The 25,991-nt window shown below is 48.6% G+C and overlaps 4 protein-coding genes across 7 annotated transcripts; 1 reads left to right on the forward strand and 3 right to left on the reverse strand.

Moving 5' to 3' along the window:
• Positions 1–845: 845 nt before the first annotated feature.
• On the reverse strand, positions 846–3,725 carry tuba5 (tubulin alpha 5). Its single transcript, XM_011602765.2, has 5 exons — positions 3,607–3,725; positions 2,631–2,856; positions 2,172–2,320; positions 1,333–2,013; positions 846–1,257 (listed from the first exon to the last, which is right to left on the reverse strand). Exons 1-5 carry the CDS (start codon positions 3,607–3,609, stop codon positions 964–966), a joined length of 1,353 nt encoding a protein of 450 aa, XP_011601067.2. The 5' UTR covers positions 3,610–3,725; the 3' UTR covers positions 846–963.
• Positions 3,726–4,269: 544 nt separating this feature from the next.
• LOC101074474 (kelch-like protein 12) lies at positions 4,270–17,975 on the reverse strand. Of its 4 annotated transcripts, none has more exons than XM_029833640.1 (12): positions 17,858–17,975; positions 8,380–8,606; positions 8,057–8,210; positions 7,432–7,649; positions 6,717–6,866; positions 6,524–6,638; positions 6,340–6,446; positions 6,070–6,265; positions 5,828–5,986; positions 5,577–5,675; positions 5,315–5,501; positions 4,270–5,144 (listed from the first exon to the last, which is right to left on the reverse strand). In XM_029833640.1, exons 2-12 carry the CDS (start codon positions 8,560–8,562, stop codon positions 5,018–5,020), a joined length of 1,695 nt encoding a protein of 564 aa, XP_029689500.1. In that variant the 5' UTR covers positions 8,563–8,606; positions 17,858–17,975; the 3' UTR covers positions 4,270–5,017. The 4 variants fall into 4 exon arrangements, with proteins under 4 accessions (XP_029689500.1, XP_003963586.1, XP_011601069.1 ...); XM_003963537.3 differs by lacking the exon at positions 17,858–17,975 and adding an exon at positions 8,980–9,583; XM_011602767.2 differs by lacking the exon at positions 17,858–17,975 and adding an exon at positions 9,284–9,581.
• On the forward strand, positions 9,487–14,826 carry ptpn1 (protein tyrosine phosphatase non-receptor type 1). Its single transcript, XM_003963567.3, has 10 exons — positions 9,487–9,603; positions 9,774–10,026; positions 10,519–10,609; positions 11,124–11,224; positions 11,536–11,634; positions 11,722–11,859; positions 12,385–12,594; positions 12,684–12,845; positions 12,921–13,081; positions 13,171–14,826. The coding sequence occupies exons 2-10, from the start codon at positions 9,925–9,927 to the stop codon at positions 13,427–13,429; spliced, it is 1,323 nt and encodes a 440-aa protein (XP_003963616.3). The 5' UTR covers positions 9,487–9,603; positions 9,774–9,924; the 3' UTR covers positions 13,430–14,826.
• A 5,654-nt stretch (positions 17,976–23,629) lies between the features above and the next one.
• cebpb (CCAAT enhancer binding protein beta) lies at positions 23,630–25,042 on the reverse strand. Its single transcript, XM_011602768.2, has one exon. The coding sequence runs from the start codon at positions 24,894–24,896 to the stop codon at positions 24,021–24,023; it is 876 nt and encodes a 291-aa protein (XP_011601070.1). The 5' UTR covers positions 24,897–25,042; the 3' UTR covers positions 23,630–24,020.
• Between the last annotated feature and the right edge of the window lie 949 nt (positions 25,043–25,991).

Below are 25,991 nucleotides of genomic sequence, written 5' to 3' on the forward strand. Positions count from 1 at the left end.
TAAAAGCTGTCAGAAAACGTTATCAAACTCCACACATCAACAAATGGTAAATTCAGGCCGTTTTTGGTGCTTGTCCATCATAATAGAATTATGTCACGGATGACATCATACCAACGGTGGAAACTCTTTTCCATTTTAACATATTTCAGTGACAGCTTTGACCTCAATGCGACTCCTATTGCAGTAAAACTGCAGAAATATTTCCGGAAACAGCAGTTTGTGGAGACAAGTCTCTCCATAATGGACTATCTTGTGTTTACACTTGGGCGGATGAATACAAGCAGGTGACACCTTCACGGCTACCGGAACTCGCTGTTTAAATAGCCTGGATGTGCGCTCTGATTGGTGGTTCCGGCTCTTAATCTATTCTACACCAACGTCAACTGTTCTGCAGAAGAACCATCAGAACCTGGGCCAGGTCGTGTTCCTGGACCCGGGTCACGGTGTCAGAACCGTCCTGGAAAAAGAAATGAAGAGGCGAGTAGCCTGTGTGCAGCCCAAACCAAAGCTACAACCACTATCTGTGTGTTTCTGTCTCTATATTTTGCTTTTATTGTCTAGCAAGTGTCTCAATTAGCTCCTCTTGAAGGCAAGGAGCATATGTTTCTATTAAAAGAAGTGACACCAGGAAAAACAGAGAAAGTCGACCTGATTTCTCAGCTAAGTCTACATAAAAACTTATATTAATGCTTTATTAATATATAAAAACATAGCACAGGGCATCTATATACCCTTTTTAGCAGCCTATGCTTTGTCATGGGCTATATTTGCTTGAATGTCGGGGCAATAAAAGCAGAAGTTGTGCTGTGAATGTGGGCTTCACACACGTCACCCAGACACAGATCTGACAAGACGAACTTTATTCCACAGCAGAAGTCAGACACAAACCACCAGCCTGTATTCTTTAACTACAAAATGATCAGAGGTTACGGTGCTCACGTTTGTCAAAAACTCCGGACGGGTTCAGTATTCTTCATCGTCGTGTTCAAAGTCTTGATCACTTTTACCCACCTCCTCATAATCCTTCTCCAGAGCAGCCATGTCCTCCCTGGCCTCAGAGAACTCGCCCTCCTCCATCCCCTCACCCACGTACCAGTGAACAAAGGCCCGTTTGGCGTACATCAGGTCGAACTTGTGGTCCAGACGAGCCCAGGCCTCAGCGATGGCGGTGGTATTACTCAGCATGCACACGGCCCTCTGGACCTTGGCCAGATCTCCGCCAGGCACCACAGTGGGGGGCTGGTAGTTGATGCCCACCTGTTGAGGCGACAGTAACGATCAAACAGGTGAACAACCGCGAACTGCACCGTTTCTCCGGGTACCCAGTCTCACCTTAAAGCCAGTGGGGCACCAGTCCACAAACTGGACAGAGCGTCTCGTTTTTACGTTTGCAATAGCAGCATTTACGTCCTTTGGCGTGACGTCGCCTCGGTACAGCATGCAGCACGCCATGTACTTTCCCCTTCTGGGGTCACACTTGACCATCTGGTTGGTCGGCTCAAAGCAGGCGCTCGTGATCTCGGTCACGGTCAGCTGCTCGTGGTAGGCCTTCTCAGCCGAGACGATGGGAGAGTAGGTAACCAGAGGGAAGTGGATGCGGGGATAAGGCACCAGGTTGGTCTGGAACTCTGTCAGATCCACGTTGAGGGCACCGTCAAAGCGGAGGGAGGCGGTGATGGAGGACACGATCTGGCCCATCAATCTGTTGAGGTTGAGGTACCCGGGACTCTCGATGTCCATGTTGTGGTGGCAGATGTCGTAGATGGCCTCGTTGTCGACCATGAAGGCGCAGTCTGAGTGTTCCAGGGTGGTGTGGGTGGTCAGGATGGAGTTGTAGGGCTCCACCACAGCAGTGGACACCTGGGGAGCCGGGTAGACCGAGAACTCCAGCTTGGACTTCTTGCCGTAGTCGACGGACAGACGCTCCATCAGCAGGGAGGTGAAACCAGAGCCGGTTCCACCTCCAAAGCTGTGGAACACCAGGAAGCCCTGAAGGCCGGTGCACTGGTCAGCCTGGTGGGACAAACAGGACGTGATTCTGTGTAACTGGAAAATGTTCTGACCCATTCTGACAGTGAACCTGACCCTGGGATGGGGACAAAATGGACAACTGAATGGACAACCACACCGACAAAAGACAGAGAGAAGAGGCGCTTCTTTTTTTATATTACGGTTTTCCGAACACGCTCCATGACCCTGTCGACCATGTCCTTCCCCACGGTGTAGTGGCCACGCGCATAGTTGTTTGCCGCATCCTCTTTCCCAGAGATGAGTTGCTCAGGGTGGAAAAGTTCTTTGTACTTCCCAACTCGGACTTGATCTGCGACAAACAAATAAATCATTCACAAGCTAGAATGTCAGTCACACATTTAGACCCATTCACAAACAGCGGCCCTTCTTTTCTTCTTAAAATTAAAGGGACAGATTGGGAATAATGATTTTTCCCGGTAATTGTCCGGTGCAGTTTGCTATTTACACAACGCACCTCTGCAAATGTTAGCAAGGTATTGAACAAAAGATAAAAGCTCCATCACCGGCTGGTTGCTTGGATACCATCATCTACATCTGCAGCAACGCCTTTATAACCAGTAATGGATGGGAAGAAATCCGGACGCTTGGGTTCTGCTCACCAACCACTGAGGGCTCCAGGTCCACGTACACCGCTCTCGGAACGTGGCGCCCAGTGCTCCCAGTATGAAAGAAAGTGTTGAACGGGTCGTCGCGAGAGTTCGGCTGCGCGGCGTCATCCAGGGCCGCGCCGTCGGGACCGATGTTGTGCTCCAGGCAAAAGAGCTCCCAGCATGCATTTCCCGTCTGGACCCCTGCCTGTCCCACGTGGATGGAGATGACCTCTCGCTGCCCAGAAACCAGTTTAATATGAACACCGGTAAATATTTTCCAGTTGAAGTGTCGCGCGTATAGTTTTAAAATGAGGAATTGACCCAGAAAATGAGGCAACGCTCCAACTATTCTACTTATGTAAAAAACAAAAGCCACTTTGCCTGAAAAATAAGAGGGAAAAAGTTCAAGATTGCGATGAAACGCGTCACCTTTGAACGTATAAAGAACCCAGTGGTTGGATGGTTTATATGCTCAGTTCAGGATAACACATTTACAGCTATTATGAACAAGGGGAGAGAGTTTAGAGAATAAAGTTCCGTTTTATAGTAACCGTTTTGAGCAGACAGTGTTTTTCTGCGGCCCCTACTGGGGTTAAACAGCCCAAACCTGTAGAAGGTTCACTGGTCATGCTTCAACATGTTCAAACATCCAGGAGTTTTTTGTCCCCAGAAGATGAACATCTTCCCCCCCAGACTATTTTTACCCGCTGCTCAGCGAAGACATCCACCTATAAACCAATCGGACACACGAGTAAATAAAAACGGGATTTTTTTTTGGGACTTCTTACAATTTCACAGTTTTGTGGCTTCAATGAGTTAAATCTGCCAGCAAACACGTGTTTCCAGCCAGTGTTGAGGTGATTTTAAATGAGGAAGATCAACCTGTGACCATCCAGAGACAAAAGCTTTGCTTAATAAAAGAGTTTCGGGAGGTTTTGCACCCCCCCCCACCCCAAACATAAAACATCTGCTGTTATTTACGCACCATGTTGCTGCAGGAGATGAAGACAGGCGTCGTTCCTCTGATGTTCTGGGACGGTGTTGGACTGTCAGTCGCTCTGCGTGTACACTCAGATGTGTCTGATGGTTATAAAAGGGGGGGGGGGGGGGGCACTAGAGGGAGGGGTGACCACTTTTTATGCTTTCATCAAACATTTGAATAAAGTGTCGACTTGCTGTGAGGAACATAAATTTTTAGACCAGAATTATTATTCATTAGGGTTAGTGGAGAGAATTTGAAATCTTTTAATAGAAAATATTCTGAATTAAAATGTCACTTGAGCGATCACACGGGTGGGTTTCACCTTAACCAAACCTCTAAATAACGTATATGTTTACTGCGCAGCGTAGTGACAGAAATGCTTTTACATTCTTTAAAGGAAGAAACAGAGATGCTCTGGGAGGGAGATTAAAACGACAATGACGTATGGCGACATGGCAGGTAAACGGCGTACGAATGGGGAGGAGGGGGCGGTTCCAGGAAACAATTAAGCTGTAATGAGGCACAAAGTTTCAACTTGTTGTGGGTGCACCAGGTGCAGGCACACACACACACACACACACACACACACACACACAGGCCCGGGCTGGACCCGGACCCAGAACCTTCTTCCTGTTGGGTGACGGTGCTCCCTCCGTGTGTGTGTGGCTGTGTTGTCCGGCTCACCAGATGATGCACAGAACATTTCTGTGAGTTCTCAGTGTTTATTCAGGCAACGGTGATGTTAAAACTTTGTTTGCATGTAAACATCTATTTAAGCTGAAGAAGAAAAATAAATCACATGCATATTTAAAAATGTCCTCGTGTTGCCAGCTCAACCTTTCTCCAAAACAATATTCATCTTTAAATATATACTCTGAGAGCAACAACGTATCAAACATTCTGTGTTCCAGCGATTTGAACCTCAAAGCACCGAGTAGACAAAGATTTAAAAAAAATAAAATAAAAAAAGTGACGATAATAAGTTCTGTGGAGAGTAACTGGGTGGAAATGTTCACGGCTGGATGGAGGCCATAAGTTATAAGGCGAATAGCAGCAATGGAAGTTTAAATTAACTCCATCTTTTTCTGTTTAAGGTGAGTAGAAATGTATTGCACTTTGAAAACAAACAGGAAAGAAAAAAAAATAAATCTCATGGGTAACGACAGCAACAACTACCACTGACGAGAGTCATGCACGTGGTGATTGGGCGTCTCAGAGGCCTCTTTTAAAGCCATGGCGAGGGTGAATCTCTGTGGAGCCGTCCAAGGGGTGACCAGCCCAAACTGCTGCGTTTATCTCTGGAAGGATGCCAGGTTACAATCGCCTCCGAGCGGAGATCAGCTTTAGAGGCACCTTCAGTCTAGCTGCCTGTCCTGCTGCGTCCTCGTCCCATTTCCTTTGCTCTCTGCAAAGATCACTTCTCACGTAGCACGCACACGCCCGCGTCGCACCGCTGCGTCGCCATGGAGGTGACAACCTCCCAGGTGTCGAGCACCGGGTCATAACATTCAATGCTGCTCAGGAGAGAATTCCCATCATACCTTTGGGGAAAAAGAGACAGGGAGAGTTGTGTTGAGCTCTTTAACAGAGCTGTTATCACCCTTCAGGTTGTTCAACCCACGGGAAAACATTTGCACCCTCCTCAAAAAGTCAAAACAAACCTTAAAGACCTTGAGAAAAAAACAAGAGTATTAAAAGATTCCATTTTTACCCGGCGATGGCATAGAGACGTCCTCTGAGAACAGTGGCGCCCACGTAGCATCGAGGGGTGCTCATGCTGGCAACGGTGGTCCAGTAGTCGGTCCTGATGTTGTACACCTCCACGGAATCCAGGTGGGAGACGCCATCGAACCCCCCGACGACGTAGATGTGGTCATTGAGTAAAGCGACGCCAGCTCCTGAAAACAGACCACGCGCAGTCACACCCCCACGGCTTCAGAGAACATTTGGCTTCGTCGAGATTCTGCTCGCACCTGAACGTTTGGTGGCCATCGGCGTGACGCTGGTCCAGTGGCCCGTGTGGGGATCATACCGCTCCACGGAATTCAGGATGTTCAGTCCATCGTACCCGCCTTGAATGACCAGTGATTGCTCAATCAGCACGCATGTTTTCAATCATCAAAAGAAAAAAACAAAACTGTAAAGAATGTAAGTTTAACGACGCAGCTCAGAGTCCCCTAGCAACAGCCGGATACACAAAATAATCAATGTGTTGCCGAGGTACCTAAACAGTAAATCAGCCCACTGGCCACCACCAGACCAGCTCCTTCTCTAGCCGTCTGCATGTCTCCCAGCATGCTCCACTGGTCGATATTGGGGTCGTATCGTTCCATGCTGGTATGGCGCCGACTGCCATCGAAGCCCCCGGCAACGTAGATCATGTCTGTCGACATCCGAACACCATGAAACAAAAACATGTTGACAAACCAGCATTGTTACAGAAAGATGGGCAGTAAAAACACTCGCCTCCGAGCGTCGTTGCTCCGGCGAGCCCTCGACGCACGTTCATGGTGGCGACCGTGTACCAGACGCCGTCCTCGTCTGCCGTGTAATCAAGGCACTCCACGGAGCTGAGCCGCGACCGGCCGTCGTATCCTCCGATCACGTAGACCCGATCGTGGAGGGACACCGTAGCAACGTAACGCCTTTTCCTTGCAATATTCTGTCAGAGGCGTAAAGCTTAGAATCAGTGGGTTTGGAGCCCGAAAGCTTTTGTCCTTAATGTTCCGGACTCACGGGAAGAAAGCTCCACTCTTGAGTCTTTGGATCGTATTTCTCCACCACGTCTATCGGTGACTGTTGGCTGCCAAACCCTCCAATGACCAACAGCACTTCTTTGGCACCTGCAGAGACCCATCGATCACCAACAGGTCAGATAACCAGGACAGCTGTTACGGTTGGAACAACAAGGGTTTCCCACCTAGTCTCGCTTGAGTTCGTGGACCCTGCATCTCGCTCCTCAGCTCTGGCCTCAAATGGAATTTCTTGGCTTCATCAACGAGGTCTCGACATGGCAGGCTACACCTGATGAGGGGCTGAAATGTGCCAGAGAGGCCTCGTTAACGTCCGTAAATGAGACGAATATCAAAAGAAAACAGATTGCGTAGGCCCACCTCGGCATCAATGACGTCTGTGATGTAACGGGGGGTCAGCAGAGGCATCCGGACAAACTCCAGCATGTCAGACAGGTTGGGCTCGCGCTCTTTTCGGTTGTGTTTGACCCAATTTAGCACTGCCTCAAAGACGGGCTCCTCGGAGTCCACCTACGGGAAAGGAAAGATCCATTTTAACGTCCATTTGTGATTTAACCAGTGAAACTAGTCCACGTTCACTGAGATTAGCCATGAAATTGCAAAGCCACCAGGCAGCAAATTTGGCTATTGCCAAAACTTTTATGTCTTCACAGGTAAAAGAACACACAGAGATGTTTCTCCTGAGGCAAATTACACGTGACTGTAGTCTGAAATTATGGCCTCGTTTCAGTGTCACAGCAGTAAATATGACAGGGGGAATCTGGTGATCTATAAATCATTCTGCGATGATAACTGTGTTTTCACGAAGCGAGAGACGCCCCCCCCCCATCGGGAATTTCCTGAGCACAAGTGTTCAGGTTCAGTTCAGGTTTTTCTGCTCTGCAATTTCATTGTCCACTAAATCTGAAAAATTGAGTGAAACTGAGATCAGAACAGGTTGGAACTTGCCTCTCTCTGTATTCAGACGAAAGACAACAAGAAAGGAAAATGTTGCTGTTTTGCTCAGAAATCTGACGTATTTCGTCCATTTATTCGGAAGGTCGGGGAGCAGACGTGACTTCAGAACATCGCTCACCTGAATCTCGTCACACTTTATAAGCTTCTCGACTTCAGTCTGGCTGAGCAGCATGAACTCCTCGTGCTGAACCACCTCGGAGAAATGCTTCTGCGAGAAGAGCTCGGCGGCCTGCATCAGTTCGAGGCAGTTGTGGGTTTCGGCAAAGTCCCGAATTCCCAGACAGTTGGAAGGATCCAGCTGACTCTCCAGGAAATCACAACATGCTCTTTTCACCCCTAAAGATGATAAACAGGTCAGCCAATAGCTCTTCAGGCTGAAGCCATTTCCTCTGTGACGTGCAGCTCTGCCACATTTGAGCAGGATTCAACAAACTATGTTCACGATTGAAAGTCCTTGAATGCAACTCCAAACATTTGGGTAAAAATCTTGGGTAAGTGGCTCAAACTGGTTAGATTTTATGAATAATTAAGCTCTTGATAACATATTCTACAATAATTAACAACGTGAATGCATGCTGCTAACAATTAGTGTATTTAAGACCAAGAACCAAAAATAGAGGGCCTGCTTCCAGAAATCAGAGCAAGTTTTTACCCCCATTGGTAGGATTTAGGGCCAAAGAGAAACTAAACATATACATAATAACACTCATAATAAAACAGACTGAAAGAACTCTGAATCGTACCTTTGAGCTGTAGCAGACATGCTGCAGGAAGAAGTTCTTGAACGTTTTCAACCGTGACTAAAACTGTCTCTGTGTAGACAAAGTCCAACAAAATCTCCATAGTTCCTGCAGTGAGCCCTTGGATGTCAACAAAGGGTTTCCCTTTTTCTGCAAGCTGCACAACCACAAACCAAAGCAAATCAAATTACTGACACAAGTAATAGCATTTGTATTCAAAGAGGGTGGCAAAACTATAGATGTCATTCCGTGAATCGCTCACACTCTCACGCCGTTGAAAATATAATGTAAATAAATGTGCATTATTTCCTACACAATTCTGTTACCTCACTGGTGAACATTGCACAGAAGTAGTCGCTGCAGGCAGCCAGGACGATCCGATGGGCTGGAAAATCTGTGCTCTCCACCCTCAGAGTGATGTCGCAGAGTGTGTTGCTTTTGCGGAGTGAATTCATGGCGTTAAGGATGGATTTGGCGTGGGAATTAGTCATTATATCTTTAGGAGCCATTCTCTCTTGAGAATCACTTGTGGATCCCAAACTACTTAAGGAATCTGAAAGACAAAGATGGTGTAGACGTAAGGGTGCAATATCGGACAACCAAAAGGTTTTGGGACAGAATAATTACAGAGTAATTTATGTATAATTGATGACATGGTATGGGACATTACAATGTCTACATAAATACATGTTCATGCATATAAATCCTGTATTTTACAGGTCTGAAATTGTGCAGTCAAAGAATGTATCAGACATAGAATATAAATGTAAAATCAAAAAGTAACAACTTAATATTTTCTTCAACAAATATATAAGTCGAGTTTATTTTAAATAATAGGGCGACTTATACGTTGCTCAGGAGGAAACTTTCAGATTTTTTCCCCCCTTAGGTAAAAGAGTTGCTGTTTGTGTGGAAATGCAACTTACCGGTAAATGATTTGAATACTTTTTCCACAATTGGGAGGCAATATGTATAGCTACACATTAGCAAGCGCTTGCTACAGCCAATAGAGGCTACCGCTAATGCTACACAACAGGTAAAACGCAGCCATACACAAAAAGCTGGCGGCCAGGAGAAGACAACACAAGAACCGACACACACACAGAAAAGTTTGTCAAATATTTACGTAGTACCTGTCACTGTGGTAAGGCTGTTTGAAAACGTTTGGCAAAGTTATGTTGTTAGCTAACGCTACTAGCACCAAAGACCCTTGTCCCAGTTGTCACTCACACTGTCTGGAGGAAAAACCACAGAACTCTAGCTAATCCATGTCGACCACCGCCGGGTCACAGTGCGCACGGCCTCCTTGAGGACATAACTCTACATCTGACATGTCAACACGCTTTCATATCGTCCCCGGCGCCAGTTTAATTTGCGATTTGGAAGCTGCAGCAGGTCACCAGAGCAGAGCAGAACCTCCATAGGTAGGACGTAAACACACCACTACGTAACGTACGTGCGCGCTCCCGCGGCGCGAGCGTGGGCTTTTGAGAAACAAGATGACTTCCGCCCGTTCACGTCGCTCTTTCTCCTTGGCTGCCTCTAGAATGGTGAGGGGACCGCCGCTTAAACTAGTCGTTTCTCTATTCTGGTCCGTCAGAAATTAAATTAATTCTTGTGAAAATATTTTTTTTAAAATTTTAAATAAAATTCCGGGTAAGAGTTCCGCGTTTTAAAAACACATTTCTCTCTCTCTTTTTTTTTTTTTCCTCTCCCCCAGCCACCGGAGGACGGCAGCAGCGTGTAGGTGGAGCCAGCGGCGTGTTTCCGCCAAGAGCAGGCCGGGAGTGGTGTCACGGTGATCGGTCCCCCCGCACGGAGAACCACGGAATAACGCAATCCTTCGGAGCCGCTGGCAGCTGCGGGTTTCCATGTCTGGGGACGAGGACGAAGGAGTGGCAGCTGACCTGTCAGCCATGGAAGCCGAGTTCCTGGAAATCGATGAAAACGGGAGGTGGAACGCGGTTTATCAGGTAAGACCTCTCCCCAGATCAAAGTGGAAGTGGCAGCCAGAAGCCGAGCGCTTTCAAAAACTAAAGTAATCTCTAGTAGATCCGCTGGTAGATCCGCTGGGGTTGCGAGACACCGCGTTTCAGGTTGGTCCTCACTTGGACCAGCATGTGTGATGCAAATGTGCCATCTTTCATTAAATCTACTGTCAAAGATCCCGATATCTGCAGCTGGTTGTGAATACCACATTAAATCTGTGTTCCAGGTTTAAACCTTGGTCGATCTTCGTGTGTTTTCATTCCTCTGTCACACCACAGCAGGAGGATTTTATAGTTGTGGCGTTTCTGTAGCAAAATCCAGACTAAAGCATCGGCGTTTGGCACCCCTGAGACCTACTTTGATCCTGTTTCTGTGGTCCCGAGAGACACAGAAACCTGCACTATTCGTGTTCTGCAGATCTTCAACACAATGTTAATGGAAAAAAATCTTTTTTGGGGGGGAAAATTCTATTGCAGGAAATCCGTCAGCAGTCGTGTGAGCTTCCATGCCGGGTTGCCAAATTACCTGAAAACAAGAATCGGAATCGTTACAGGGACGTCAGCCCATGTAAGTCATTGTTCCGTTACCTGTCTGGACGAGCTGGCGTGTACGCTGTTATTAGCATCGCAGCATTCTAGACTTAACGTATTCATCGCACCATAAACCCTCCATTAATAGGATTATAATTGGATTATTCACCCGTCCCGCTTTGGGCCATCCTCAAACTTGGTCTTTGAACCAAAAAGTAAAGTAAAAATGGCCGAGTGAGGCGTAACATGAAATATTTAAGATGAAATAACAGCTGAACAACATGCGGTTTCCCCTTTTTTCACTGTAAATGAACTATGCAAATTTTGCGAAGTCTGGCTTGCAACTGCTGACGGTACCAGCCACGTTAACCACATTTCTTACTCTCACTTAAGTTCCCACCTGAAACTTTTCAATTTTTTTTTTTTTTTTTTTTTTTTTCACCCGACGCGGAGGAAACGAACGACTGTCGACGGTTTATCTCGACAGTGAGGAGCCGGCTCTCTGGGCTTGCGGCGCCCTCTGAACAGCTGTTTTGTTCTCTCGTTCTCAGTTGACCACAGCAGGATCCGCCTGCAGCTGGGTGCGAATGACTACATCAACGCCAGCCTCATCACAGTCGAGGAGGCACAGAGAAACTACATTCTCACTCAGGTAAGATGCAGCCCATAATGCCGCCCGGTATCGATGTTTTAAGACCAAAGGCGGCTCAATCGTTGCCAGAGATGAAACCAACAAAATGGCAGCCGGATTAATTAATTGTGTCAGCGGAAACCACTTTGTAATATTGGTTTAGGCAGATATTAAAGATATTAAGGGGCGAAAAGAGGCGTTTGTTGGCCTCGTCTGCTGAGGAATGGCAGGAGGAACAAAGTCGGGCTCCCCGGGGAGATCTTTAAATAGACCCACTGGTCTTTTTATTCGGATATCCGCGCATAAAAGTGGCTCTTTTTCACACGACGCAGGGGCCGCTGCCAAACACGTGCGGCAGTTTCTGGGAGATGGTGTGGGAGCAGAGGAGCCGCGGCGTGGTGATGCTGAACCGAGTCATCGAGAAAGGATCGGTGAGCGGCCGCTTCTTGTTGACTGCACCAGGATATCCTGTTTGCCGCGCTGAGGTCAAACTCTGTCTCTCTCTCTTTGACCTCCAGGTCAAATGTGCCCAGTACTGGCCTCAGAGGGAGGAGAGGGACAGCGTCTTCGAGGAGACCAACTTCAAGCTCACGCTGGTCTCGGAGGACATCAAATCCTACTACACTGTCCGTCAGCTGGAGCTGGAAAACCTGACCGTGAGTGTTTGAACGCCGCCACGCTCGAACACTCTGACGTGGTCACGAGCTCCTCCCAAAGGGGAAAAAAAAAAATTCTTTGCATTTTATCTGATTCTTCCAGGAATTTTTCAAATGGAAGATTAATTAGGTAAAAAAACGTCGCTGTAGAAATGTCCGCGTTGGTATTTGTGCGTCGTCCGTGTGCAGCTGGGAGCAGATATCCAGGAGGAAATATGCTGTTAACACTCCGCCCACGCAGATGAAACGTAAATAGAGACAAAGTCGCACAGCGCCTGTGGTTGCGAGACGGGGGCGTGGCCACGGAGCGGCCAGCGCTCGGGCCCGAACCTGGATACGAAGGTTTGACGTTGTCCGTAGGCTGTTTGTGATGGGTGCTCGGCACCATCACAGATAAGTATCCAGGTTCTTCAGAAGCAGCCCGGACCGTCACCCCAGCGGCTCCTGACCCACCTCCGCGGCTCCGATAATTTACCAGCTCTCTCTCCACGAATGCCGACGCCCATTTCGTCATTTCATCCACAGACTGGGGAGACTCGCGAGATCTTGCATTTCCACTACACCACCTGGCCCGACTTCGGGGTGCCGGAGTCTCCTGCCTCCTTCCTGAACTTCCTGTTCAAGGTGCGAGAGTCGGGCTGCCTGGGTTCTGATCAGGGACCGGTGGTGGTGCACTGCAGCGCCGGCATCGGACGCTCGGGCACGTTCTGCCTGGTGGACACCTGCCTTTTACTGGTTCGTACACAACCCTTCAAGGTTTCCCCGTCTAGACGAAGAGTTTTAAGCCCCCCCTCACGGCCGAACGCTGCTGGCGCTGTCCGCAGATGTCCCGCCGCAAGGACCCGTCTTCGGTGCGGATCTGCGACGTGCTGCTGGAGATGCGGCGCTGCCGTATGGGCCTGATTCAGACGGCGGATCAGCTCCGCTTCTCCTACCTCGCCGTCATCGAAGGCGCCAAGTACATCATGGGCGACTCGTCCCTGCAGGTCGGTCCCGGGTCGCGGCGGGTAAAGTGGTTCTGCAGGAGCTCAGCGGAGTTCTGTTCTTTCCTCCCTCTGAAGGATTCGTGGAGGGAGCTCTCGAACGAGGAAGACGACCCCCCGCAGTTCTCCCCTCCCCCTCCTCTGCCGCCCCCCCGGGAACCACACAACGGCGAAACCGAGCCCACGGATCTCCCAGAGCTGCACGAGGTTGTCCAGCAGGTCGAGATCCGCAGCCTGGGGTAAATACCGGCGCCTCTCGACGCCCCCGTCCGTCTGTGAATATGCGCTCTGACGCTTGGGTGGGGGGGGGTAATTCTCGTCCTCTCAGAGCTTCACAGGGTCCGGAGCTGCGACAGAGGAGCGCCGCCCCCCCACAACCTCCCCCCGATGCTGCCAAATGGGTCGACGGCTGCGCGGGAAGTCAAGATGGCGCCTCCAGAGCTCAGCCGCCGAAGGAGGCGGCGGCAGAGCGGCCGAAGGAGGGCGCCGCGGCGCCGGAGCCCTGGTCGCCTCTGCTGACCAACGCGTGCCTGTGCACGGCGCTGGCCGTCGGCGCTTACGTCTGTTATCGAGCCTATTTCCACTGATGTCCGTGTCTCTCTCTCTCCCCGATGCGGCCGGGTCGGCCCGCAGACGTTCCGGGTTCGCTCCGGATGCATCGGCCGTTCGGACTCCAGATTCAGGTTAATTCTTTCATTTCTGTTAAGGCAGCGTGGCGAAAGGTCGGCGAGTTGGGGCGGTGCTTTTCACCCGCCCCGAACGTGGTTGTATTGTCGTCACGGACGCTCAGGGCCGCAGTTCTTCCTTTGTCACATCCCAAATATGTGCGCAAATTGAAAGGGGGACTTTGTTTTAGTTCCGATTTTTTTTTTTTGAAGCAGCTGATTTTTTTTATTTTCTTTTTTAAAACATTTATTTCCTCTTTTTGCGTGCGCGTGTGTGAACCAAATGCATACGTGCACTTCCATTTCAGGATTGTGTTGGGATTTCACATGTTGCTGTTCTGCTCGCGCAGAAAAACCACGGAAGGGTTAAAAAAGAAAGAAAAGACGTCTGTAGATGAAGATGAAAATCCAACAGGCCTGTAGCTGCAGTTCATGGGTCACATGATGTCTGGTCACTGGTGGGCTCGGTGGAGAACCTTAGTGACGCGTGCGTGTGATCAGGCTAATGCTACATAATCACGTTGATTGTAATTCAGAGGCGTGCTGCCCCCTGGCGGCCGATCGTGGCTGCAGATCTGTTTAACCAGTTTAACCTCAACTTAATTTGAAAAAAAGGGGTTTTAGAATTATTATTTTTTTAAACATAGTTGATGAGTTGTTTGAATGGGCATCTTTCAGAACGGTTTAAATGTGCCGAGGGAGGGGAACACGACCTACAAGCCAGCGACGTAAACAACGGAGACAGGTCCTTTTCATCAGCAATACCCAATAATGTGTGGCCCTTTACTTCTAAACTCCGAGTTTGCACAGAGACGCAGGGACTCCAAACAAACCAAATACCAAACACCAGCGCAGGGATGAAGATACACTGTAGTGACGATCTGCCTGCTCCTCAGCTGGCTGCGTGTCATTTTTGTATGACTGATTTTTGTTTTAGGTCGTTTATTTTTTTTTCCAGCATGCTGCGTTTGTGGGTTTGTCAGGAGATCAGCTAAGCTGCTAACGTTCAGTTTACCTTTGAGACTCGGTGAAAGTCGGACAGCTGTAACTCTCTTTAGAATGTAAACGTGTCTTCCCCGAGGACGCTCTCTGATATGAGTTTTTAAAACACGCATTGTTTTATTTCCATCAGGTTTCAGGATGCTGAATTCCTGTTTTTTTTTTTGTTCTGCTTTAGCGAATGATCGAATGTCAGTACTCATGCAGCCGTTGCACCATTTTTCCCCTCATTTTTCTATATGCTAAGCTCAAATTCATGTATTTTTTTATTTACATTTATTTTCTTTTTTGAAATAAAATAAAATCCACAGTTGATTCTTGGTCTCAGTGTTAAAGTATCTTTTACCTGGTGAAACATGATATATTTATGTTCCTTAATCTCAATAATCTGTAGATAATATTCTATTTATCTTCTGTAGTTACAGATAAAGTTATTTATAAAATATTTGACCCCACATCCAATCCATCTGTTAGTAATATTAACGGACATTTATTATTATTTTGTTGCTATGGCGTTTTAGCGTCACCAACCGATGACATTGTTTAGTGTGGCCACAAGGTGTCGCTGTAGCACCGTGAAAGTGCCGCTCTGGCCGCTCTCGGCCCACTCTTTCCGGTTTTTCTGCCCAAAAAAACAAAACCAAAAAGGTGCTCGCCCATTAATTTTCTTTCTTATTTACACTGTCATTCATTTTAAAAATAAAATGCAATTCACCTCGAAAGCTATAATTTAAACCGTGGCGTACGATGATAAATCTGAACTAGCGCCCTAAAATTGCTATGGCAACACCCTCCCTCGTTACATTCCCCCCCCCCCCACAAACACTGAAACGGTCCAAAGTACACAAAGTGAAAGAATGAGCTCAGATTTGAACGATGAAAGAAAAAGAAATAAAAAACCACGCGCACCTCTTGAGACACGCGCATTTCACATCGCTCGAGTACTTCAGGTCATTCGGCAACTTCCTGTTTGAGAGCGCTGGTACGCGGTGTACAGGAATGCGCCTCAAACAGTGAGTAATCGTGCTCGCAACCGCTGACGTCAAACGGGCAAGAACGAACATCTGCTGTAGGAAAACTACAATCAAGGTGCCACTGGGGTGTGACCGGAAGTCACGTTGAAGACAGCTTTGTTTGCTCTATTTCTTCGGGCGGGGTGATTTTGGTCGCCTTTGTAACTGACCCTTTAAATAAAACTTTGAGTGTTTGTCACGTGGCCTGGTTTTACCCGGGTGGGCGCAGATGTAAACATGCCAAAAGGCAACGTGGGGGGGGGGGGGGGCTGACAGCGGTCCGTGCTGACTCGGCCTGAACACACTCTGACAGCCTGTGTCCTGGTTCAGTTATTAACTTGGAACTTCCCAAGAATTGGACGCCTCCCAGAGTGGGCGGGAGCATCTTTGACTGGAAGTCTCTCCCCGATCGTGAGCTGGGACCAGGAAATTCCTGAACTCCAGGGGAGCCGGATCATTCCAAGCATGACTCTGCAAACTTTTTGAGTCACAACAGAGCCGAGCACAATGGAGGCGTCCGAACAGGAAGTGTTGAGCTCAAACTCTCAGTATAACTTATGAGTAAAAACACGCAAAAGTACAATGCGCCTAACAGTTAGGATGACAGCGACCTGGTGGGGGCCGCGGGTTTGGGGAGGGGCCTGACCGCTCAAACCGTCTTAATTCTATTGAAATAAACTACCCACTAAATGTTCCTCAACAGAACATCTGAGAAAGAGGATGGTGAAATGGGCGAGGCCAGATACGTGGTGGCAGATATGAACAATGACTCGTTCTTCCGTCTGCGAGCTCTTCCTCGATTCCGTTGCCATTCCAGTTTCTTGTCATCTCTTTACGGGATGACGCCGACTATGTTGACACAAGAACCTGTAGCGTCAGCACGTAGTAACTTTGCGCCGGTTTGAGGGGGCGAACATCTGGATGCTTATTAACGCTAGCAGCTAAAGAGGAGGACAACGCACAGAAGTCACGGCTAGTTCCACGTAGCGCAGCTTAGCTTAGCATCTACATCTAAAATTAGACATGAAAAGCTGTTTCTGGGATTTATGCTAAGCTAGGCTAATCAGCCTGTAGCCGGCCCGTATCTACGATGCCGATAGCGGAGAGATAGACCAGGACCGCTCTTGGAACCAGCGTCAACAAACATCTGACTTCAGATTAGGCTGCTCTTCCTGCGTGACCCCTGACCTCCAACTGGATCAAACCTGTGGTCAGCGGCTGTAATCAGCTCCTTTACAGAGATGTTTACACTAAAAACCGCCACCGCCACGGAGCTGAGGCACGTTCCCGAGTGTTCGCTAGCGTTAGCAGCAGAGTTGACTAGTTTAAGATGGAGCCGGTAGTTGATCAGAAAGAGACACACGGTTATTACAGTAAACACACAGATACAAATGAGGTTATTACACGTTTAGAGATGAGTGATCCTCAAAGTGCTGCACCTCCCTCAGACACGTACACACCCGTCAAAGGGATTAACCAGCTGACACGACGAGACAGAGGATTAATGCACTGGTTATAATGGGGCGGAGGGGATAAATGACTGGTTATACTGGGGGGGAGGGGCTAAATGACTGGTTATACTGGGGCAGAGGGGATAAATGACTGGTTATACTGGGGGGAGGGACTAAATGACTGGTTATAAGGGGGCGGAGGGGATAAATGACTGGTTATACTGGGGGGAGGGGCTAAATGACTGGTTTTAAGGGGGCGGAGGGGATAAATGACTGGTTATACTCGGGGGGAGGGGCTAAATGACTGGTTATAAGGGGGCGGAGGGGATAAATGACTGGTTATACTGGGGGAGGGGCTAAATGACTGGTTATACTGGGGGGAGGGGCTAAATGACTGGTTATACTGGGGGGAGGGGCTAAATGACTGGTTATACTGGGGCAGAGGGGATAAATGCACTAGTTTTACTGGGGCAGAGCGGATAAATGACTGGTTATAATGGGGCAGAGGGGATAAATGACTGGTTATAATGGGACAGAGGGGATAAATGCACTGGTTATACTGGGATAGAGGAGATAATTGACTGGTTATACTGGGATAGAGGAGATAATTGACTGGTTATAGTGGATGGGGGATAAATGGACTGGTTATAGTGGATCGAGGGGATAATTTTACTGGTTATGCTGGGATAAATGATATCTGAGTACCCATCTAGAGCTCATTTAATTGAATCCAACAAAAACATGTTTTTTATCCAACATTGCTCAAACAGGCACTCGGCAGTTAAACCTCAGGCCTGAGTAAAACTGGGCCTTTATCTATTTTTCAGGAGGTTGTTTACCTCCACCGGTGCTACGTTGCCGGGGCGTCACAGTTCACCTTTACTGACCTGGTAGTGCGATTGTTTGGGTCTGTTATGCAAAGCCACCGCGTTGTTGTTGCAGTGTATCTGTCTCTGGTTACGTCTGTAGCGGCTCTTACCCATGAGCATTTCCTCTTCCTGTTCCTGTCCCCCCTGGCTGCTGCTGTTAAGGACCAACCGTCATATGCACACACACACGCGCGCACACACACGCACACACACACACCGATACCTCGACTGCGACAAACATGTAGGTCATATTCTAAAATGCTGAGAGGTCGGGGCTGGTGTTTCCCCCACTGGTGCGCTTCAAAACTCCCGCATCCTTCCTCTGGATCAGACGTAGCCGAGCGATGACGTTGGGCGTTTGGTCCACGTGCACGCAGAGCTGACCGACCTGTCCGTTTCACCGCGGCGCCGTCTTCGCTTGTTTGTCACCACAACTGCGGAGAGAAAAAAAAGAAGAAGAAGAAGAGAAAAACAGATTGATTTGGCGTCGTCTGAGGGGAGAGTGCGGTTTCACTGATGCGCTGCCGAGCGCGTGACGGAGCTGCGGTGGGAGGGTCAAAGGTCAGGAGCGGACAACGTGAGGCCCGTCACATCGGCGCGGGCGGAGAGTCCTTCTGTGGCTGCCGGCTGCACACCTTACTTCCTGTTGAGAAACCCATACATGTCAAAGCCCACACAGGACTCTGTGATTTCACGCATGGCTGCTGATTTACTCAACACGTTACTGATTTACTCTGCTGCGGTTTTGATTCTCTTAACTCTCCCCCAGGCTGTCTGCAAGTCCACACAAGATCTGAGGAAAGCAGCTCGCACACTCTGATTCGTCTCATCCTTCCGTCTAAACTCAAATCGATCCTGAACTTAATATTAGAATGCAGCAAAGTTCCTGTAATCAGGTACTGCAGTACAATGTTAATTCATTAATACTGTTAGCTTAAATGCTATCACTATTAACAGAACATGATCGTTAGCTTTAAAATGAATCAAATGCACCACAGTCACTTTCATTTCAGGATTCTGTGTGTGTGTGTGTGTGTGTGTGTGTGATTGATTTCCCTCCTTTCATTTATTATTTGCCATAATAACAAGCAGCTTTGAGCTCAGTTAGCAGCCCAGCTGACACCAGCGATCAGGAGGCAACAAGGCTGGATGTCGAGAACACAAATGAAAGAAAATTTGAAAATAACTCCTCGTCGCGGCGTGAAGCCAGGGCGGGTCGGTAAAACCGGCTGACTGCTCTGGATTTGCTTGAATTTCTGGCTGCAGCACTTCGTTTAGCCCCTCTTAGCATTACTGCGGGTGTATCTTGGAGGCAGAGGAGATTTTTGAATAATGAGGCGTCGTCTGCAAATGCTCATACGTCCTTTGGTTTAATGGATTAGGGCAGTTTACAGTAAATATTCTTCCCGTTCTTTGTGTCTAAGCAGACTCTCACTTCCATAAAACTCAAATGATACTTAGCGATGGTGTGACATAGCCGGTTTAATCACCTCGTCTAGTAATCTAGGAAAGTTTTAGAGGAGAACATTGAGGAACAGAGTGACCAGGGTAACTTTCTGTATTGCTGGATTCTGAGCTGGGTGCCCATTTCACTGCAACGCTGAAGTCGATCCAAAATGACTTATTTCCTGTGACTTTTGACCTCAAGAAAATGTAACTTGAAGCTCGAGGAGAACAGATTTAATATTTAACCTCCACACACGTCTGTTCTGACGCCACAGGCCTTAAGCAAACCTCCCCAAACACGCCTGTCGTGGAGCTCTTTCACAGGTCCACCTGCTGCAGGTGAGGGCGTCACGGCTGATTTGAAGGGGCGCCGTCTCGGGGCGAGCGGCTCACGGCGACGAGGGCGAGTGTGAAGACAGGATGTTGCCACAGGAACAAACCTTTATGTGCAAACGATTGCATTGTGTTTCCGCTTAAGTCAGCGTACCGACCTTCCGGGAGCCGTAGAGAAATACTGCAGGTGGAGGAGGAGAGAAAATGGTAATAACCAAAATAATTACTGGATTAAAGGTGTGCGGGGACATAAACAGTCGTTTTTAACTGCCGCTAAAATCCTACACACACACACACACACACACATATTGTGTGATTTGTGTTGCTTTCTATTACTTTACAGCTAGGAATGACGCTAAGACCATTGTTAGCATTTTAGCAGCATTTGAGCTTCTGCTACAAATGCTGCTAATCCTAAAAGGCCTTGTTATGATTCCCAACAACGTCGCCACAAAGTCAGAAGCATAAACTTGACTGGGCCGTAAAATGTTTGGGGAATAAAAGCGGCAACTCCTCTTTGTTAACGTTAGCAACATTAGCACAGCCTTTATAACGATAGAAGACAGGATTGAGACGGCACATCGGGCAAATGTAGACATTCTCGCTGGATCTGCCAACCCCACTGGTGACCTGTCCTCTGGGGGGGGCGGAGGGCCCCCCAGGCCCCAGAGTGGTGTCCCTGCAGTACCGCGGTTGGCCACTAGGCTTCCCACTGCTGCTCTTAACCAACACGGAACCTGGAAACTCCCACTCATGGCTGCTGATTGACGTACTATTGAGTCAAAAGTTCACTATTAACATTTTGATTTCATTGAATAAGGTCATTAGGTAACCATGGTAACCTGGCGATTAAGGGGCTCAGTCAAAGTCGACCTCGTGGAAGAATTCAACTCGGGTTCGTTTTAACACGAACAAGAGCGATAAAGAAACTGAAAATCACCTGATCCACCCAGTACGATGACAGAGCATTTTCATCTTCCGTAATTGTCATGACAACGAGTCATTTATCAAAAACAGGGTGGACCTGAACGGCTTATCTGATCGCCACCAGATTGTGTGTGTGTGTGTGTGTACATAATTACAGGTGTTCTTGGACATTATTGAAAACTGTTTTCACTCGGTCGATGACAGAATCATTTCACTTTATGTGAATTGGTGGATTTTCAGAAACGCGTATTAAGTTAATTAATTCTTTTTCGAGCTCGCACCTGAACGCACCGCGGCCAGTTTTTGGTTGGGAGAATAATGAAGAGCAGAGTTGTTTTGCAAGGCCGGCACGGTGTTACACAAGACAAAGGCAGGGATACTTGCTATGTAGTGACCGCAAGTGACTGTTGTGTGTCAGTTGTGTATTTTCACAGTCATCTTCAGCAAAATAGCAGAAGTGAACAGGCTGTGTCGAAATCTCGGTGCACTACAAGACAGATCATGTTCTGGTTCGTTTACTGGAGGTCAGGCGATCTGACTTCCCGTTAACGCCGCCCGGACATCCGGGCGTCCCTCCTGCTCATGGGAGCGACTGCGATAAAACCTGCAAACTCACAGTGTCGAAAAACGGCGACGTTGAATTTTACAATCGGGCCCGGAGATGAAAAACAAGAAATGAAGTAAAGTTTGGCCTCCAGACACCCTGAGTATTTGGCCCCGGCTTTGCTTAAGCCTGCTAACCTCCGAGCAAACAGGGCGTGTGAGGCTTTTAATCATGCAGCACGAAAACAACTGTGAGGTTTTCCACAACTTTCTGGCCGAGATCATCTGCAGGTTGAAGTTCGATGAGGACAAAAGTCGGTGCAAATTCTAAAACCCGGTTCGGCTTCTTAGAATTTCATGCCCAGTGGTGCCACCGGCAGCTGCTGGGATATTTAGCATAACTCCAGCTGGATTCTTTCAGCAGCATTGGTCAGTGAACACATTTCAGAAAAGGGGGGAAAAACAAAAAAAAAAAAAAAAAAAAAAAAAGGGGGGGGGGGGCCCAGAACAGAGGCTTGAGGTACTGCAGATATGCTCGATGGGTACTTGATGGAGCACTTTCCACGTAGCTGAACGGGAAACATGTTTGGGATGCTTTTGTTGCTCTGTTTTGATTAAAATCAGGTGGAAAATTCTAAATCTTAACAACTTGAGGTCTTAAACCAGACAGAAAGACGCCCTGGGTGGAAGCAGCGGGGGGCCGGTCCAACCGTAGCCAAGCACCACTGGCTCGCCGCACTTGGCGTCGGCGATAAAGACTATCTGTATCTTGTTTCTCGTGAAATATGGCGGGCTCGTGTATTTTTAGCAGGTTTGTTGGGATTTCGCAGTGCCTGTCAGGGGGTCGTTACCCTTATCGGCCGGTTGCATCAACCCAGCGGTGCCAGTGAGTTTCGTAAATTTAGCCGATTAAAAAAACTAATTTAAAAAAAGGCCGTGATCAAAGCAAATAGGCGACGTTGTTTGACCAATGAAACCATGAGCAGGGTGTCAGCGCAGCCACCGGTGATATGGCAGGTGTGCTTCCAGAGGACAGGGGTGGGGGGGGGGGGGCGATTAAAAACCTGTCTGCTGCTTCTCTGGTGCGGCCAAAGCAAATAGTGCTGAATCAATCAAAGGGGGGCAGGAAAACGTCAAAAAAAAGAACATGAGTCATGAAAAATCCTTCCGTTTCTCAACAACTGGTCCAAACTGGAGGGATGTGTGTGTGTGTGTGTGGGGGGGACAGGTGAGTGTGTGTGTCAGTGGAGTTTTTTGGGAGGCTGTGGTGTGATGCAAGCGGGAGTTTACGGACAGTCACTGCCCACTGACGGTAACACTAGGAAAAAAGGGGGCCGGGCCCAGCCTCGAAGAAAGGAGGTCATCCTCTGTGGGAATTTCCCTCCCTCCTCCCGTGAGCCGGCTCCAGGGAGAATGTTTGGACGGAGCCGCGGCCGCGCTCGCCGAGGGATCCGGACGGAGGAGAGCAGCAGGGGACCCCCTCAGCAGCCACTTCTGCCCCAGCCGGCTCTCCATCCGGGCCCGGGCCCGGGCTCGTGCGCGGGCATTGTTTCACACTCGCACAATAACAATGTCTTATTCTGATGTGGGTGTAGCATTCTTCAACTGATGATGTGTTGGAAAGGGAGGATATTGCACAAGAGTTAAAAGCTGAAGTGTTCCATGAGAGGGTGTGTTGAAACTCAAAATGTCATCTCCCCCAGCCAAAGAACACAGCAACACATCATTTCTGATATTTTGGAGCTAAAGAACTCTCCCACCCCCCCCCCCGCTGACATGCACCGACAGAGGTATCTCTGCAACCGCTCACGGGTCCCACACGAACCCCGGCGTGATCCTTTCTGACCGGATCCGATAGGCTTGGCAGGGCGCGCGTGCTAACGTGCAGGCTCAGGTTGAATTCCAGCACAGCGATTGTCCCCCTTATCTCTCACACAAACTCCTCCTTTACTCCCATTTCTGAGCCCCCCCCACCCCCCCCCCCCACTGCTGACTCTCAGGTCTGGGCCGACGGAGCGAGACCTGAAGTGGTGACGGGTTAGTTGCTGATTAATTTTTATGCAACCTTGAACCCCTCTGTGGGCCAGTGGACCCAGCAGACTATTGACAGAGCTGTGTGCTAAAGATAAAGCTAAATTTTAGGCGCAGCTCCCCCCTCCTGCCCGTCTCTTTTGCTGCCCTCAGCAGTATCATTTTAGTCTGAAATTGTGCGAGATATTTCCTGATATCAGGACTTTTCTGCCAAATCAATAAGCAAACAATGTCAGAGTGCAGCTTGTGTCTGTCCTGTTAACCTTTGACCACTGATTTACCCCCCCACCCAAAGCCGCGTTTGAGTTGAAATGACATTTTCCTGCATGAATCCCGGATCAGTCTGCAGAAGTGTTCCTCAAAACATCGATTTCTCTTTCGAAATGGTCCCGAACGGAGGCTGCGGATGTCTGCGGCGGCTCTCCGGCCTACATACATGCAAATGTCATGAGAGGCTGTCTGTCTGAGGCTGCTTCAAAAGAGCACAAAAAAGAAGGAAAACAACAGCAGTTCTTTAAACAAAGTAGAAATCTTTTTAATTCAATAAAATATCAAGTACAATTAAAGCATTTTCCCGTTTAATATTAAATAATTAGACTTATTTCATTCATTGCCAATACTATTACAAGGAGTTGCATCATTTCACTGCAGCACAACTCTTCCCTTGACAACCACAGAATCCAGATACACGAAATGTACAAATGTAAAACCTGTCACAGAAATACTGCATACACGAAATTACAGGTGGGATAAAGCGACGGCGACGTGTGAAGAACCGTGAATGATTGCGCAATCCATGCATCCATGACTTCAGTCCCGTTCAAAGTGTCCTTGTAAACTGGTGGTCGCACGCGTACCGTTTGTTCCGACGCCCCCGGGGCGGGAGGGGGGTTTGGGGGGCTCAACACTGGCCGGTGGCGGAGAGCAGGTTGCGCAGGGTGGCCAGCTCTCTGGACAGCTGCTCCACGCGCTTCTGTAAACGGTCGTTCTCCGCAGCCAGTTCCAGCACTTTGTGCTGCGTCTCCAAGTTGCGCATTTTTGCCTTGTCCCTGCTCTTCCTCACGGCGAGGTTGTTCCTCTCCCGCCGTATCCTGTACTCCTCACTGTCCTTGTCCAGCCGCTTCTTGGCTTTCCCGCTGGACATTTTGCCGAGCCGCGACGGTGACCTGCTTTTCCCCGAGGGCGCAGGTGTGCCAGGCGGGCTGGAGCAGGTCGAGGACGCGGTGGAGATGTTTCCCAGACTCCCGCTGGTGGACTGGTAATGGAGGTACCTCATGTCGAAGCCAGAGGAGCCGTTCTCCATCTTTACGTCTTCCCGGCAGTCGTCCGGTGGAACAGCAGCGGTGACGGGAGCTCCAGGGGCCCCGTAGCGGCCCCCGACCAGTTCAGGGCTGAGCACGCTGTCCACACGGGTCTCCTGCAGCTCGTTGTAGCCGAGCGCGTAGGGCTCCCGGGGGTCCCTCAAGTTGTCGCAATGACTGGTCTCCAGTTCGTTCAACAGGGAGTAGTTCTTGTAGTTCTGCAAAGCTGCAACTTTCTTGATCTTATTCTCCGCCACCAGATGTGGGAAAACGTCCCCCTGTTGGTGCTGCTGGTGCTGCGGGTAGTACAAACCGGATTCCAAGTAAAAACTGAAGTCGATCGCTCTCTCCCGCTCCTCTATGCCCAGCTCCGTCATCGAGTCACCGAGCCTCCGGTGTGAGCTGATGGGACTGATAATGCTGTCTCTACTGTGGATAGCAAAGCTGCCCTCGTCGTAGAAGCCGGCCACTTCCATGGATCTTAACACCCGCCGGATTGCAGGAGCATCGGAGACCCGCGGTGGCCCGAGTTCTGTCTGCTTCACTTGTCCCGGTTGCGAAACTGGTCGCACTTCGTACAGACCGTGAAGACAGCGAGGAATTGACAGGTCTTCCTGTCTCAAGGGGTTTAATAAAAAAAGGGTGGGCGGAGTTTCGAGCAGGTGAGCGTGACGCGCAACAACGCACTTGGAGAGAGAGAGAGAGATGCGTGAACAGAACATTTCCCGCATTCAGCCGCGTCTCTGGACACCACAAACCATCATCATCATCATCATCATCATCATCATAACAACAACAACAATAACATCAATAATAAATACAGCAATAGTAATAACATTAATATTAAATAAACCTCCGGGGGTTGTTTGTCAACATGCGTCACATCTGCACCAGCAAAGAAGAACGCAGGTCTGAACGTATCTCCGGACAAATGTTTCCTCACAGACAGATATAGAGGCAGGCAGACAGACAGGCAAGCAGACAGACAGACAGGCAGGCAGACAGGCAGGCAGGCAGACAGACAGACAGACAGGCAGGCAGACAGGCAGGCAGGCAGACAGACAGACAGACAGGCAGGCAGACAGGCAGACAGGCAAACGGGTTTGAAGCGGGCTCATTAAGAGTTTTGTTATTATGAAACCGTGAGAGATGATGCATCATCTCCAGCACACGCTGGAAGGTAGTCTGACCCTCCTGTCTGGGGGATGTTTTGACAAATGTTTTTAGCGTGTGCTCAAACAAAAAATTCGTCATGATTTAATTAAATTAGAAATATTGGGAAAATCGTTCAAGATGTTCGTCGTGATGACTGGTAACAGGGGATAACGGGGCAATACACACATTACATCATGGATTTAGATAACTTATAGTTTGTCTAAAATGGATCAAACACGTTTCCCAAGACAACAGTCACATCTTGAGAAGTTTTAAATGTTTGTATTCATTCAGGCCGTCACTAACCAAAATGCCTTGTTTTCTCTTTTGTGGGTATTATAAACCTAGTGATGCCACCTTGTGCTTACATGTATTCACGTAAAAGTGAATTTCGGTTTCTAAGCAAATCTCTGTGA

This window comes from Takifugu rubripes, chromosome 3, assembly GCF_901000725.2.
Source record: "Takifugu rubripes chromosome 3, fTakRub1.2, whole genome shotgun sequence".
NCBI classification, from domain to species: domain Eukaryota; kingdom Metazoa; phylum Chordata; class Actinopteri; order Tetraodontiformes; family Tetraodontidae; genus Takifugu; species Takifugu rubripes.